We start from the raw sequence: 12,256 nt of genomic DNA, 5'->3' as shown, positions 1-12,256 counted from the left end.
ATGATTTCTTTTTCAACAATTCTTCAGTTAAATGGAAGTTTATTAAGCTGTACCTTTCACTGAAGCATGCGAGCTAGAAAACAAATAATGTTTTTATTCTTACAAGGAAAATGGACAAGTTTATATTTTCCCACGTAATGCTCAACCTGCCAGATCTTTGCACACTCTCTTAATCTACCTCTCTTCCACTATTGCCTCCTTATCTTCGCTTCACAACTTAATTTCCTATCCATCTTTGTCTCATCAGCAAAGTTAGCCAGCATAAGTTGCAAACAGTTGAGGTCCCAGCACTGATCCCTCTGGTACACCACTAGTTATGTCCTGCCAATCAGAAAATTACCTATTTATGCAGACTCTGGCTAGTGAACAGGAAACAATCTTCTATCTGTGCCAATATATTAAACCACTCCCTTTTATTTCTTCTATTTTCTACAGCTACTTTTGATGTGCCACCTTATCAAATGCCTTATGGAAATACAAGTACAGTACATCCAGTTCTCCTTTATCTACAGCTCATATTGCTTCTTCAAACAACTGCAGTAACTTGGTTAGACATGATTCTCCTTTCACAAAACCATGTTGACTCTGCCTGATTACCTTGAACTTTTCTAAGTGCCTTGCTATAATGTCTTTAACAATAACTTCTTTCATCATCTTCATGACAAATATTCAATTAACTGGCTTGTATTTTCCAACTTTCTGTCTTATTTTTGAATAAAGGAGTTACAGTATAATAAAAGGAGCTACATTGTAGATCGCATATAAAGGAGGGAACTAGAAACATTTAGTTTTTCCTCAGATAAATAATTCCAAATTCCTTCTCTTAAAAATAATGCATTTGTACTAAAGCTGCTCACTTTACAAAAAAGCCTTTCAACAAATAAACGTGTGCAAGTATGACAAACAGAGCCAGAATTTACAGAACTACATGATATATTATACAGCCAAGTGCATAACTATATAATGCATTGACTGAATTAAGTTGAAATATTGTTTCATGGCCATCAAAGCTTCATCATTAACAGACACTTTATGACTATTATTTTTAAAAGTATCAAAAATAATAAATCAGACTGCCAAACATGCATGGTCATTATACAATTTGCAGCAATTTCTGCAAATAATAAAATATGCCTGCCAGCTGAAATAATACTTTGGTCACAAAAAGGCAGAAAGCTTAAATTCCTGTACTGAGTATAATACTTAAAATGAAGGAGTCACTCAAACATTATTAAAAGAACCAAGGTTGACTCAACATTTCTTAAAATACTAGCCATATATACTAGCCTCCCCTCTTTATAGGTACCAAATCAGTCCTTATTCAGTTACAGTATCATTATTCACGATCATGCCCAATGCTCACACATTATGAACTGAAACCATATTTAAAATTCACTCATGGGCATGAGTGTCTCAGGCTGGCCAGCACTTCTTGCCCATCCCTTGTTGCCCTTCAGAAGGTGGTGGTAAGCTGCTTTCTTGAACCACTGCAATTTGTGTGCTGTAGGTAGACCTACAAGGCCACCAAAGAAACAATTACTGTTTATTTCCAATATTGTAAAATTATATTCTCTTTGACATTTCAGCTGCATCCAATTATGGCTAACTTACTTAAAATCAGGGAACCAGTATTAAATTTGCACCTTCTTAGTCTACATCTTTCCAATACATAGCACTTCAATCCAAAATGAATGCACTCAACATCTACAATTAGTGGAAACCAAGAGATCAATGTTACTACTTGCCATATCTACAATTCAACACTAAACACAAATATTTCATACACTAAGTACAAGCCAAATCAGCTTAGACAAGTCTCAGCAACTGAAATGCTATTGGCAAAACATTATTTGATGAGGTACATCCTGTTGTGCTCAGTTCTTTTCAACATCAGGCAATGAGAGAAGATTGGGATTTCGTCAAATGTTTTCAATTAAGTATAAAAACAGAGCAAACCCACTTGCACATTTGCCTAGAGACTTGACAAGTCTTGAATCTGGGGGAGAAAATATCAGATTTACTGTGTTTCCTTTCCCATTGACATTTCCAAATACAAAAGTAAAAAAGATTACTCTATTTGTGACAATTTTCTGCAAGCCAACAAAATTAAATTAAAACTCAATCCAACAGAAACATTTTGTTGTTTCTTTGAGCCATAGCAATAAATTTAGAAGCTAAGAAATATGGCAGATGGAGAGTACTGTGGAAAAATGTGAAGTTTTCACTTTTAGCAGGAAGTATAACAAAGCAGATTAGTATGGAGAATGACTGCAGAATTCCAAGGTGAAGAGGAATTTAGGTGTTCTCGTGCATAAGTCACAAAATACGCAGGTCCAGCACACAATCAATAAGGCCAATGGTATGCTCACCTTCATTATGAAAGGATAATAAAATAAAGAACTGAGGATGTTAAAGATCTGTAACTAAAACAGAAATTGTTTGAGAATCTCACCTGGTCTGACAGCATTGGGAAGTACAATTAATATTTTCAGTCCAGTGACCCTCCTTCGGAACTGGAGGAGGTAGGAGTGGGCTGTGTGTGACCTTTGTGGATACGATAGCCTGATGTTCGATAGTGAGGTCAAGGGAGAGATAAGTGGAGTTGTCTGAAACCTGGCGCTCAGTCTCCCCCAATGTAGAGGTTATTTGATTGATTTTGTTGTCACATGTACCAAGATGAAGTGAAAAGGGTTGTTTTCTATGCTATACAGGCAGGTCGTACCATACAAAGTGCTTCAGGGTAGCAGAACAAGAGCAAAACAACGAATATAGTGTTAAAGCCGCAGCAAAAGTGTGGAGAGAGATCAGAATTACCATTTGAGAGATCTGTTTCAAAATCGGATAATAGCGAAAACAGCTGTTTTTGAGTATGTGAACATCAGTAAGTCAGACAACAACAGCACCACTCTTGTTGACAGACTTGATTACAAAGTCAGGGTTGGATGTGAAGCACTGTGTGCAATCAGTTCAGAGGAAGATAGGTTCCAATGGTGAGGAGGGGGTTGGCGCAGAGAAATTAAGGCGACAGAAATAATGTCAGCAGTTCTCAATGAACAAGCTGAGTGCAGGTAAACATACAGGGGAAGAGATCCAGGTAAAGGGAGAGTGTTGGAGGCAGGTGAAGGGGATTGCAGGATGGTGAGAGGAATCCTGTCCAAAGAAATGGACATGCAAGCAAAAGCAATGTAAGAAGGGTTCAGTGTCATGTTGTGCTGAAATTCATCGAGTTGAGGGCACAGAAGGCCGAAACTAAGTCCTTTGCTGAATACAGGACATTCTGTATCACAGACTGGAAGGTGAGAAGTTATAGTAAATATCGACAAGAGTTGGGACTAGGTGAAGAAAAGGTAACAGAAGGAAGGGAAGAGTCACATTAACAATGTTAACTCTGCTTTCTCTCCGTGGGCGGCACGGTGGCAGTGGGCGGCACGGTGGCACAGTGGTTAGCACTGCTGCCTCGCAGCGCCAGAGACCCGGGTTCAATTCCCGACTCAGGCGACTGACTGTGTGGAGTTTGCACGTTCTCCCCGTGTCTGCGTGGGTTTCCTTCGGGTGCTCCGGTTTCCTCCCACAGTCCAAAGATGTGCGGGTCAGGTGAATTGGCCATGCTAAATTGCCCGTAGTGTTAGGTTAAAGGGATAAATGTAGGGGTATGGGTGGGTTGCGCTTCGGCGGGTCGGTGTGGACTTGTTGGGCCGAAGGGCCTGTTTCCACACTGTAATCTAATCTAGATGCTGCAAGACCTGCTGAGTTTCTCCAGCAATTCCTGTTTTTGTATAAAAATAAAAATGTCACATTTTAGTTAAGTGGTGCATTTGAAAGACCATATCTTGAATATTGTGGGGAATGATGGTCTCCTTATTTATGCACAGATGTTCATGCATTGCAGGCAATTTATTTAAGGTTTACTGGACAGATACCTCAAGGTATCTTATAAGGAAAAGTTTGAAGGGCTGGGTTTGTCTTAGGAGAGTGAGGGGGTGACTTGGTTAGAGTTTATAAGATTCTGACTGGTCTTAACAAGGTGGATGTGGAAAGGATGTTTCCTTTTGTGGGTGAGTCCAGAACTGGGGGTATTGATTCAAAGTTAAGGGGTAACCCTTTCAGAACAAATATGAAGAATAATTCTTTCTTCAGAGGGTTGTATGACTTTGGAACTCTTTACGTCAGAAGTCTGTGGAAGTTGGATCATAGAATCATAGAGATGTACAGCACGGAAACAGACCCTCTCTGCCAACCAGATATCCTAACCTAATCTCGTCCCATTTGCCAGCACTTGGCCCATATCCCTCTAAACCGTTCCTGTTCATATACCCATCTAGCTGCCTTTTAAATGTGGCAATTGTACTAGCCTCCATCACTTCCTCTGGCAGCTCATTCCATAGACGAACATTCCATAAATGTGTGAAAAAGTCGCCCCTTAGGTCCCTTTTATATCTTTACCTTCTCACCCTAAACCTAGGCCTTCTAGTTCTGAACTCCCCCACCCCAGCGAAAATACTTTGCCTATTTATCCTATCCATGCTCCTCATGGTTTTGTAAACTATGAATATTTTTAAGACAGGAGCAATAGATTCTTGTTAGGCAGGGTAGGTCATGGTTTATTGGGGATAGATGGAAATCTGGAGTTCGAAACACAAACTGATTAGCTATGATCTTGTTGAATGACACAGCAGGGTCAAGGGACCAAATGGTTTATTTTTGCTCCTATTTCATATAATAGGTTAATATATTAAGGGCTCACAGTCATAACAATTTTGGTCTCAGTGTGTTACTATTTAATTATTATCCTAACTTTTAAATTGATGTGAGTAGCTGGATACTTCCACCAGTCCTCTATTTGACTAGGTACTGGTTTTAATAGCCTATTTCATTTACAGTGATAGAAGAACAACTACAAGTTAATTTTAACAGAGGATTATTGTCTGGACAAAATATAGTTTATTGCATGTTAGCAATTAGAGCAATTAACTGTAGCTTGATATGCATTCCTCCATGAATTGGAGACATTCATTTCACATCTGTCACTTCAAGATCCAGAGATATTCTCTCCCATTCCCAATTCAAAGCCTTTTGATGTTTTCTAATTTGGAGGGCCAGCAAGGACATGACAAGCCGAATGGCCTGCTTCCACACTGTAGGAATTCAATGGTTCTATGATTCTACTTCAGTGCAGGCATGTAGCTTTTTTGAGGGATGCCATCCTTGAGATGAGAAATTAAACAAAAAATACCAATAGGCATTCTTCTTAGATTCTATCATATGATTAGAGAATCACTAATCTGGGCAGCATTTCTCTAATTATTCCTGAGATGATCATGTTGAACCACTGTGGTCCATATGGTGTAACTATACCTATGGTCCAATTAACAGGGGACTTGAAAGATTTTAAACCAGAAACCGTGAAGGAACAATGAGACAATTTCAAATCAGGATGGTTTGTGGTTTGGAGAGGATCTTGGTGTACCATTTTTGTCTACAATCTAAAAATAAACAAAAATACAAAGATGTGATCTTCACAGCAGTATTTGACTGAGTTTGGTATCAAGGACCCCAAGGACCCAATGGAAGTCAATCAGAAAACTCTCCATTGATGCAGTCCTAGGACATAGGAAGCTGGCTATGGTTGTGGAAGCCAATTATCTCAATGCAGATTATCATTGCAAGAGCAACTCAGGCTGCATCTTCAGCTGTTTCAATTATCACCTTCCCTCCATTATGGGGTGAGAAGTCGGAATGTATACTGATGATTACATAGTGTTCAGTGCCATTCACAATTCCTTAGGTACTAAAGCAGTCCGTGACTTGTACAACAATGTCTGGACAATATTCAGGCTGGTACTGCTAAATGGTAAGTAACATTTGTATAGCACAAGGGTAGCCTATGACATCCCCGCCATGACAGAATCTAACCATTCCTGTCTGATATTCAATGACATCGTCATCGCTTTTGCACCCCCACCGTTAATATAGTGGAGTAAAAACAAAAGTGGCAGACATAAGAAAACCAATTATTTTGTCCAATTCTCAAAAAAACTTCACAGGCATTGTAAGGGAAATAAACAATCCAATATTTTGTACAATCAGCTTCAGGTTTCTACTTCAGAGCAAGCAGCTGTCTAGCTGAGGCAAAACATACTGCTTTTGGTACTGCTCAGCCGTCTAACACACAAAACATTATTCAGAAATTGTAATTGTACAAAATCATTAGATAATTTTAACAGAGTTTATGAACATTATAAATGAAGATCCATCAATTCTGATACACACAATTACCAGAATGTTATGTTGCACCAGGAGGTCGTTTGCTCCATTGTTTGTGCACAGGACACTGAAATTAAAATAACTGGTGCGTAATTACTGAGGTTATCCATGCATCCTTTCTTTTAACAAAGACCTGATGTTTACAATTCTCTAGTCTTTTAGTACTTTTTTTGAATCTAGCAAATGCTGAAAGATTATAGCCATTGCCCTTCACTCTCACTATGTTAAATATCCTTAGGTACCAACAGCATATCCAGCACTTCTTCCTTATCAATTTTGAACCCTTCTAGTATTATCTGCCTCCTTGGTAAAATCAGATGCAAAGTATTCACTTAGTACCTAAGCCATGACTCCTGTGTCCATGGGTAGATACCCTTTCTGGTTCCTGATGTGGCCCATTTCTCTTGTTACTGCTCTGAAACTTTTAGAAGACTTTGGGACTCCCCTTGATATTAGCTTCCAGTCTTCTTCTCATAATTCCTCTGCTTCTCTAATATGCTTTTTTTACCTCCATTCTAAACCTTCTACATTCCTCTTGATTCTCAATTGTATTTCCTCTCTGACACCTGACATTAGTATGCTTTTTTTCTTTAAGTTAATTTGTATTTTCCTTCGTAACCCAGATAGCACTAGTTATGCTTGTCTTACCTTTCCCTTTTGTGGGAATATACTTCAGTTGCATCTGACCCATGTCCTCTTTGAAGGTAGCCAATGACTCAATTGTAGCTTTTTCTGCCAATCTTTCATTACATGCTATCATGCCTGACTCTATCTTGCTGCATTGAAGTCAAGATCTCTCCCAAATTATTTTTTTTTTCTCTGGAGTGACTATTTTCAGTATCCAGAATCATCCTAAACGTTCCCCCACCGATACTTGATTCACTTGGCACAACTCATTTCCAAGAATCATATCCAACAGTGCGTTTTTTTTGTTGGTCTGGACATATGGTCTTGTGGGTTACCAAAGCTTTGGCTTCTTGCCCATTTAGAAGGAGAAGGGCCTGACCCTGACTACTCCAACTGGCTGACTGACCATGCCCAAGCAACTTTACTGGTAATGGAAGCTGCCTTTGACTTGCTGAGCTGGGACCCCCTGATTGAAAGGTGTCTCCCTTGAAGTGACTGAGGACTGCTGACAACCATGATAAGCTTCCTGCTTTTGTGTCTGTTCTAAACAGGAAGGCAAGACAATAGTGCTGTCAGTTTGGAGGATCTGCCTGAGGAGCCAAAATGTAAAAAAGGGCAATGCAAGGCAGGGATGCAATGAGCATTCAGGAGGGCCCACTGAGAGTGTTTGCTAAGAGAGCAAGGAAACAGCCTTGAGAGGCAGTCTGGTCCAGTGTGTAAACTGGGTACTTGTCCTTTGAAGCTGCATTGCAATGCTAGTTGCCAATGAACCCCAAAGTGCAAAAGTGCAAGCAGATCAGAGAGTTACCATAATAATTCTGATAGGCTGATGTGTTAGATGTCAGCATCTGTGGAAAGGGATATATGTGGCTGATACCCTGGAGCATTCCCTAAACATGTGACTGGGTGTCCAAGATGGCAGCCTGGATGAGTAAGCAGTGAGCTGGCCTTGCCATGTATCCACTTAGGCTTTCATATGGGAATTGTCAATGTCTCTTTTCCTCATGACAGGTGGTAGGATAGAACGTTGCATACTAATAACGTGAAATTCAGTGTTAAGGAGGTTGTTATCAAGCAATAATCCCCATTACTAGGCATCTCACTGCTGCATAATGAGAATCTCATCTCAAAGCCTGGAACTTATTTGAAAAAATGCAGCTAGTTGCTCCCAATGTCAAGGTCGGTCTTATTGGATTTCTCTCACAATTCTCTCAGTTTTCTTGCTGTAGGCTATGTTATTTAAGTCCCTATAAAGTTCTGCATGTTATATTTTCTCCCTTATGTTCTTTAAAGTTTAAAATTATGCTAAAGTCTTGCTTTAATAAGTACAGTTTACAGTATTTTCTTGATGTTACAAATCCTTACCAAAGATCAATTGGGTCAATGTGCTGGAGTGGTAGATGGAGTTTAATTTGGATAAATGCAAGATATTGCATTGTGGAAAACAAACAAGGGCAGGACTTTCACAGAATCGCAACAGTGTGGAAACAGGCCATTCAGCCAAACAAGTCCACACCCACCCTCCAGAGAGTATCCCACCCATTCCCATCCCCCTATCTTATCTCTGTAACCCTGCGAACTCATGGATAACGCACCTAACCTGCACTTCCCTGGACACTATAGGCAATTTAGTGTGGCCAATCCACCTAACCTGCATTTCTTTGGACTTATACAATGAAAAGCAGGGCCTTGGCTTGTGTTGTGGAAGAGAAACCTAGGGGTTCAGGTACATAATTCTTTGAAGTTTGTATCACATATATATAGGGTGGTTAAGAAGATTTTTAGCAGCCTTGCCTTCATTGCTCAAACCTTTGTGAATAGGAGTTGGGACATTATGTTGAGGTTATACAGGATCTTGGTGAGGCCTTTTCTGGAGTACTGTGTCCAGTTGTGGTCACCTGTTATAGGAAGGATATTATGAAGCTTGAGAGGGTTCAGAAGAGATTTACCAGGATTTTGCTGGGGATGGAGGGTTTGGGTTATGGGGAGGGGATGGATAGGCTCACTGGAGCATCAGAGGTAAGGGGTGACGTCAGAGATTTATAAAATCATGAGGGGTACAGATAAGATGAATGGCAGATGTCTTTTCCCTGGGTTGGGGGCTTTCAAGACTATGTGCATATTGTTAAGGTGAGAGGAGAAAGATTTTTAAAAAGATTTGAGAGCCAATTATTTTTACACAGAGTGGTTTGTGTGTGGAATGAACTTCCAGAGGAAATGGTGAATGCAGGTACAGTTACAATGTTTAAAACACATTTAGATAAGTACATGAATAAGAAATGTTTGGAGTGAACGGGCCAAGCCCAGGCAGGTGAGATTAGCTTAGTTTGGAATTATGGTCGGCATTGACTAATTGGACTGAAGGGTCTATGCTGTATGGAATGTTATTGTATGAATATTCCTAACAGGCTTGTTTCCACTTATCAAACAGGAACAAAATTAATACCTTCATTGAAACATATTGGCTTATGATTCCATTAAAGTAACACAAACAATAATAGTTGAGAATAACTTTGTTTATTTAATGGCCGTTAAGCACTCAATGCCCCGAATCAGTCAATACACATCTGATGTGTAGTCAATATATTTTGTATGCAAATGTGACAGCTAATTTATGCACAGGAATGTACTGTTCAGAGTAATGAAATAAATGAGCAGTTACTCTGTTTTGCTGGTATTGGTTGGAAGGTAAATATTGACCAGAACACCAGGAGATTTCATCTGTTTCTTTTTGAATAATGTCATGCTATATACTCAAAGAGATAAACATAGCCATGCTTTAATGTCTCAACCAAAACATGGCACTTCCAGTAAATGCAACAATTTCTCAAAAAGTAGAGAAGTGTCAGCTTAGATTGAGAGACATGTCTTGGATTGTAGATTGAAACCATAGCTTGACATAAAGGCAAGCATGGTATTGTTGGTGCATGGTATCATATAGCTTTGTGAATTTGCACAAGTAATTTGATACAAGTGTAATAAACACTTAGTAATATCCCCAACAGTGATTTCTACCCGTCTCTTAAAAATTCTGTGAAATAGCACCAAAATTGAAAAAATCGGTCTCATTTTGGATTTCCTTCTATGTATCTAAAATATTCATAGTTTTCAGGCTATCAAGAGGAGCAAAGATTAATCTGAATCTCCAAGAGTGGCACTGTTGGAAAGTATGCAGTTGTGTATGCAGTCGTGTGTATGTATATGCAGAATGTGTGCTGCTGAATGTTTCCATTCATGAAAGACTGGAGCTATTTTCAGGAGGACTTAAGAAGCTGCAGTACGGGTTTATAAAACACAAATGTCAATTGTGATGAGATAAGGAAAATTAGTTATGCCTGTTGCAAGTTCTTTGGAAAAATTCTCAGATGATGTTGAAGTTATTGTAACAAAATATTTTTTTGTAATAATTTGTACAGTTGACTGCATTGATATCATAGTTTTGAAGAGATTATAGAGATAGGAAGAGGTGTGGCCTTGGAGGAATTTGAAAATGAAGATGAAGATTTTAAAGTCAAGATACTACTTGAGCTGGACCCCGTAGACCTGAGCATGTAAACATGCAGATAATTTACCTACAGCTTTTCAATATAACCGTGCTTATGGAGGACAAGGTTTTCCACTACCATGACATAGTCAAAATTTTATTCCTCAAACTATTGCGTAAAGAGAAAAGTTTGTTGATAATTTTCTTATTTTGATAAAGCACTGAATTATTAAATTTGTAAATGTCTTATTAATGTCTTTATTCCTCCAGACTTAAAATCAGCAACCTCTGACAAGAAATGACAACACTTTCTAAAATCCAATTGTGCACCTCTCACAAATGCTTTCTCATACACAGAAAACAATTGTAATTATTAAACTTTTAACAATTCCTTGTCTTCAACAGGGAAGTGACAGTGAATGTGAAGTTGATCAAAACAGACCGAAGACACATTCTTTTGTTAATCACTACATAAGCGATCCTACGTATTACAACTCATGGCGACGGCAGCAGAAAGGCATTTCAAGAATTCAGGCCTACGATTACACAGAGAGTGAATCAGGTGATCCAGTTCATAATCATCAACCTTCCACTAATTTGACCAGCAGCATCCATGTACCTCCGGCCACACAGCAAGGCAGCCTCTACCGAGCTAAACGGAGTCTAACACCCACACCCCAACATCCCTCCAATAATACCAGCCAGTCAAGCACCCTGTATCGGCCTGCTAGCAGCCTCGCACCAGGATCCAGAACCCCACTAGCAGGATTTTCTTCTTTTGTTTGAACTATGCTGAAAGGTATTTTCTTCTTAATTCTGAAGTATTATTGTGTGGAAGACAATCACAAATCTGCTATTTACAAACGTGCAGATTTTATTTACTGGAAAAACAAGACTGCAAGGGATAAAAACCATCAGACCATCCTGTAAAACATTCTGTCATGGTCTGAAGAGAAAGTGGTCTCCAGCAATTATAAAAGAATGGAGGGGCAGACAGTTTGCCACAAAGAATTAGTCTTGCTATCCAATGGGCTTACATTTTGATCAGCTGAGAAGTGTATGAATCTCATGTATGTCTATAGATATTGGTAAAAAAACACAACTTGATGCCATAGTAGTCAATTGGCGAAGTCAAAAAATCTGGGGGCTGTTGTGCCCATTATATATAAAACCAACAGTTCTAATTTAGTTGCTATCCTTGCTATTTGCAACTATTTTTATTGATTGGTTTTCACTTTATTACTGCTGCATGACTGCTACAGTGTGACTCCTCAATAAGCTTGTATAATTTACCTATCATCAAATGCTGTAATGCTGATAAGTTTAACATTTAAAAAAAATATTTTCATTGGACAAATTTTCAGATTCATATCTGATGTTTTAAAAAAATCTGCCTTTTCTTTGTCTGTTAACTTGTGAGTTGTCATTCACCAAAACAAAAACTGCATGAATCACAAGACAATATTGGCCATGTTTTTGTAAAGTCATAGTCATTGTACTACAAGACTTCTTTCTTAGTAGTTTCTAACAAAATGCAATGTTTTTCTCAAATGTGAGGCAAGCGATTCAGTTTGGTGTTTCTAGCAGGAGAAATGTCAATGAGATAGCTCACCTGGAGAACTTAATGGGTGAAGTTTGTCAGTAAATTTTCTTTCACAGTGTAACTGTTTGCACTGCAAAGATTCCCCTTTTCTAATGGCATAAATCTGGAACATTTGGCTTTAGCTGGTAAATTTCTTTTTCCCATTTATTCTATCCCTAAATTTAACTGGTTACAAAAATAGTATCAAATATAAATGAGTTAATAATGTCAAATTTCTCAATGTTAATAAATTCAAAAATAATTTAGGCATGAATTTGACCAAGTCCAATTATCAGTCT

At 38.7% G+C, this 12,256-nt stretch overlaps 1 protein-coding gene across 5 annotated transcripts in view; it reads left to right on the top strand.

Moving 5' to 3' along the window:
• Positions 1-12,256, top strand: part of sdk2b (sidekick cell adhesion molecule 2b) — a 1,001,963-nt gene that overhangs the window by 933,658 nt on the left and 56,049 nt on the right. For all 5 annotated transcript variants that reach the window (XM_088000610.1, XM_088000613.1, XM_088000611.1 and 2 more), the window contains one exon: positions 10,781-11,174. In XM_088000610.1, coding sequence (XP_087856736.1) covers positions 10,781-11,161 — 381 coding nt within the window. In that variant the 3' untranslated portion in view covers positions 11,162-11,174. The remainder of the gene's footprint in view (positions 1-10,780; positions 11,175-12,256) is intronic.

The sequence above is a fragment of the Chiloscyllium plagiosum genome, unplaced genomic scaffold (assembly GCF_037043375.1).
Source record: "Chiloscyllium plagiosum isolate Xiang-an unplaced genomic scaffold, Cpla_swu_hap1 HiC_scaffold_25, whole genome shotgun sequence".
Classification (NCBI taxonomy): Eukaryota; Metazoa; Chordata; class Chondrichthyes; order Orectolobiformes; family Hemiscylliidae; genus Chiloscyllium; species Chiloscyllium plagiosum.
This window is presented reverse-complemented; position numbering and strand designations above follow the sequence as displayed.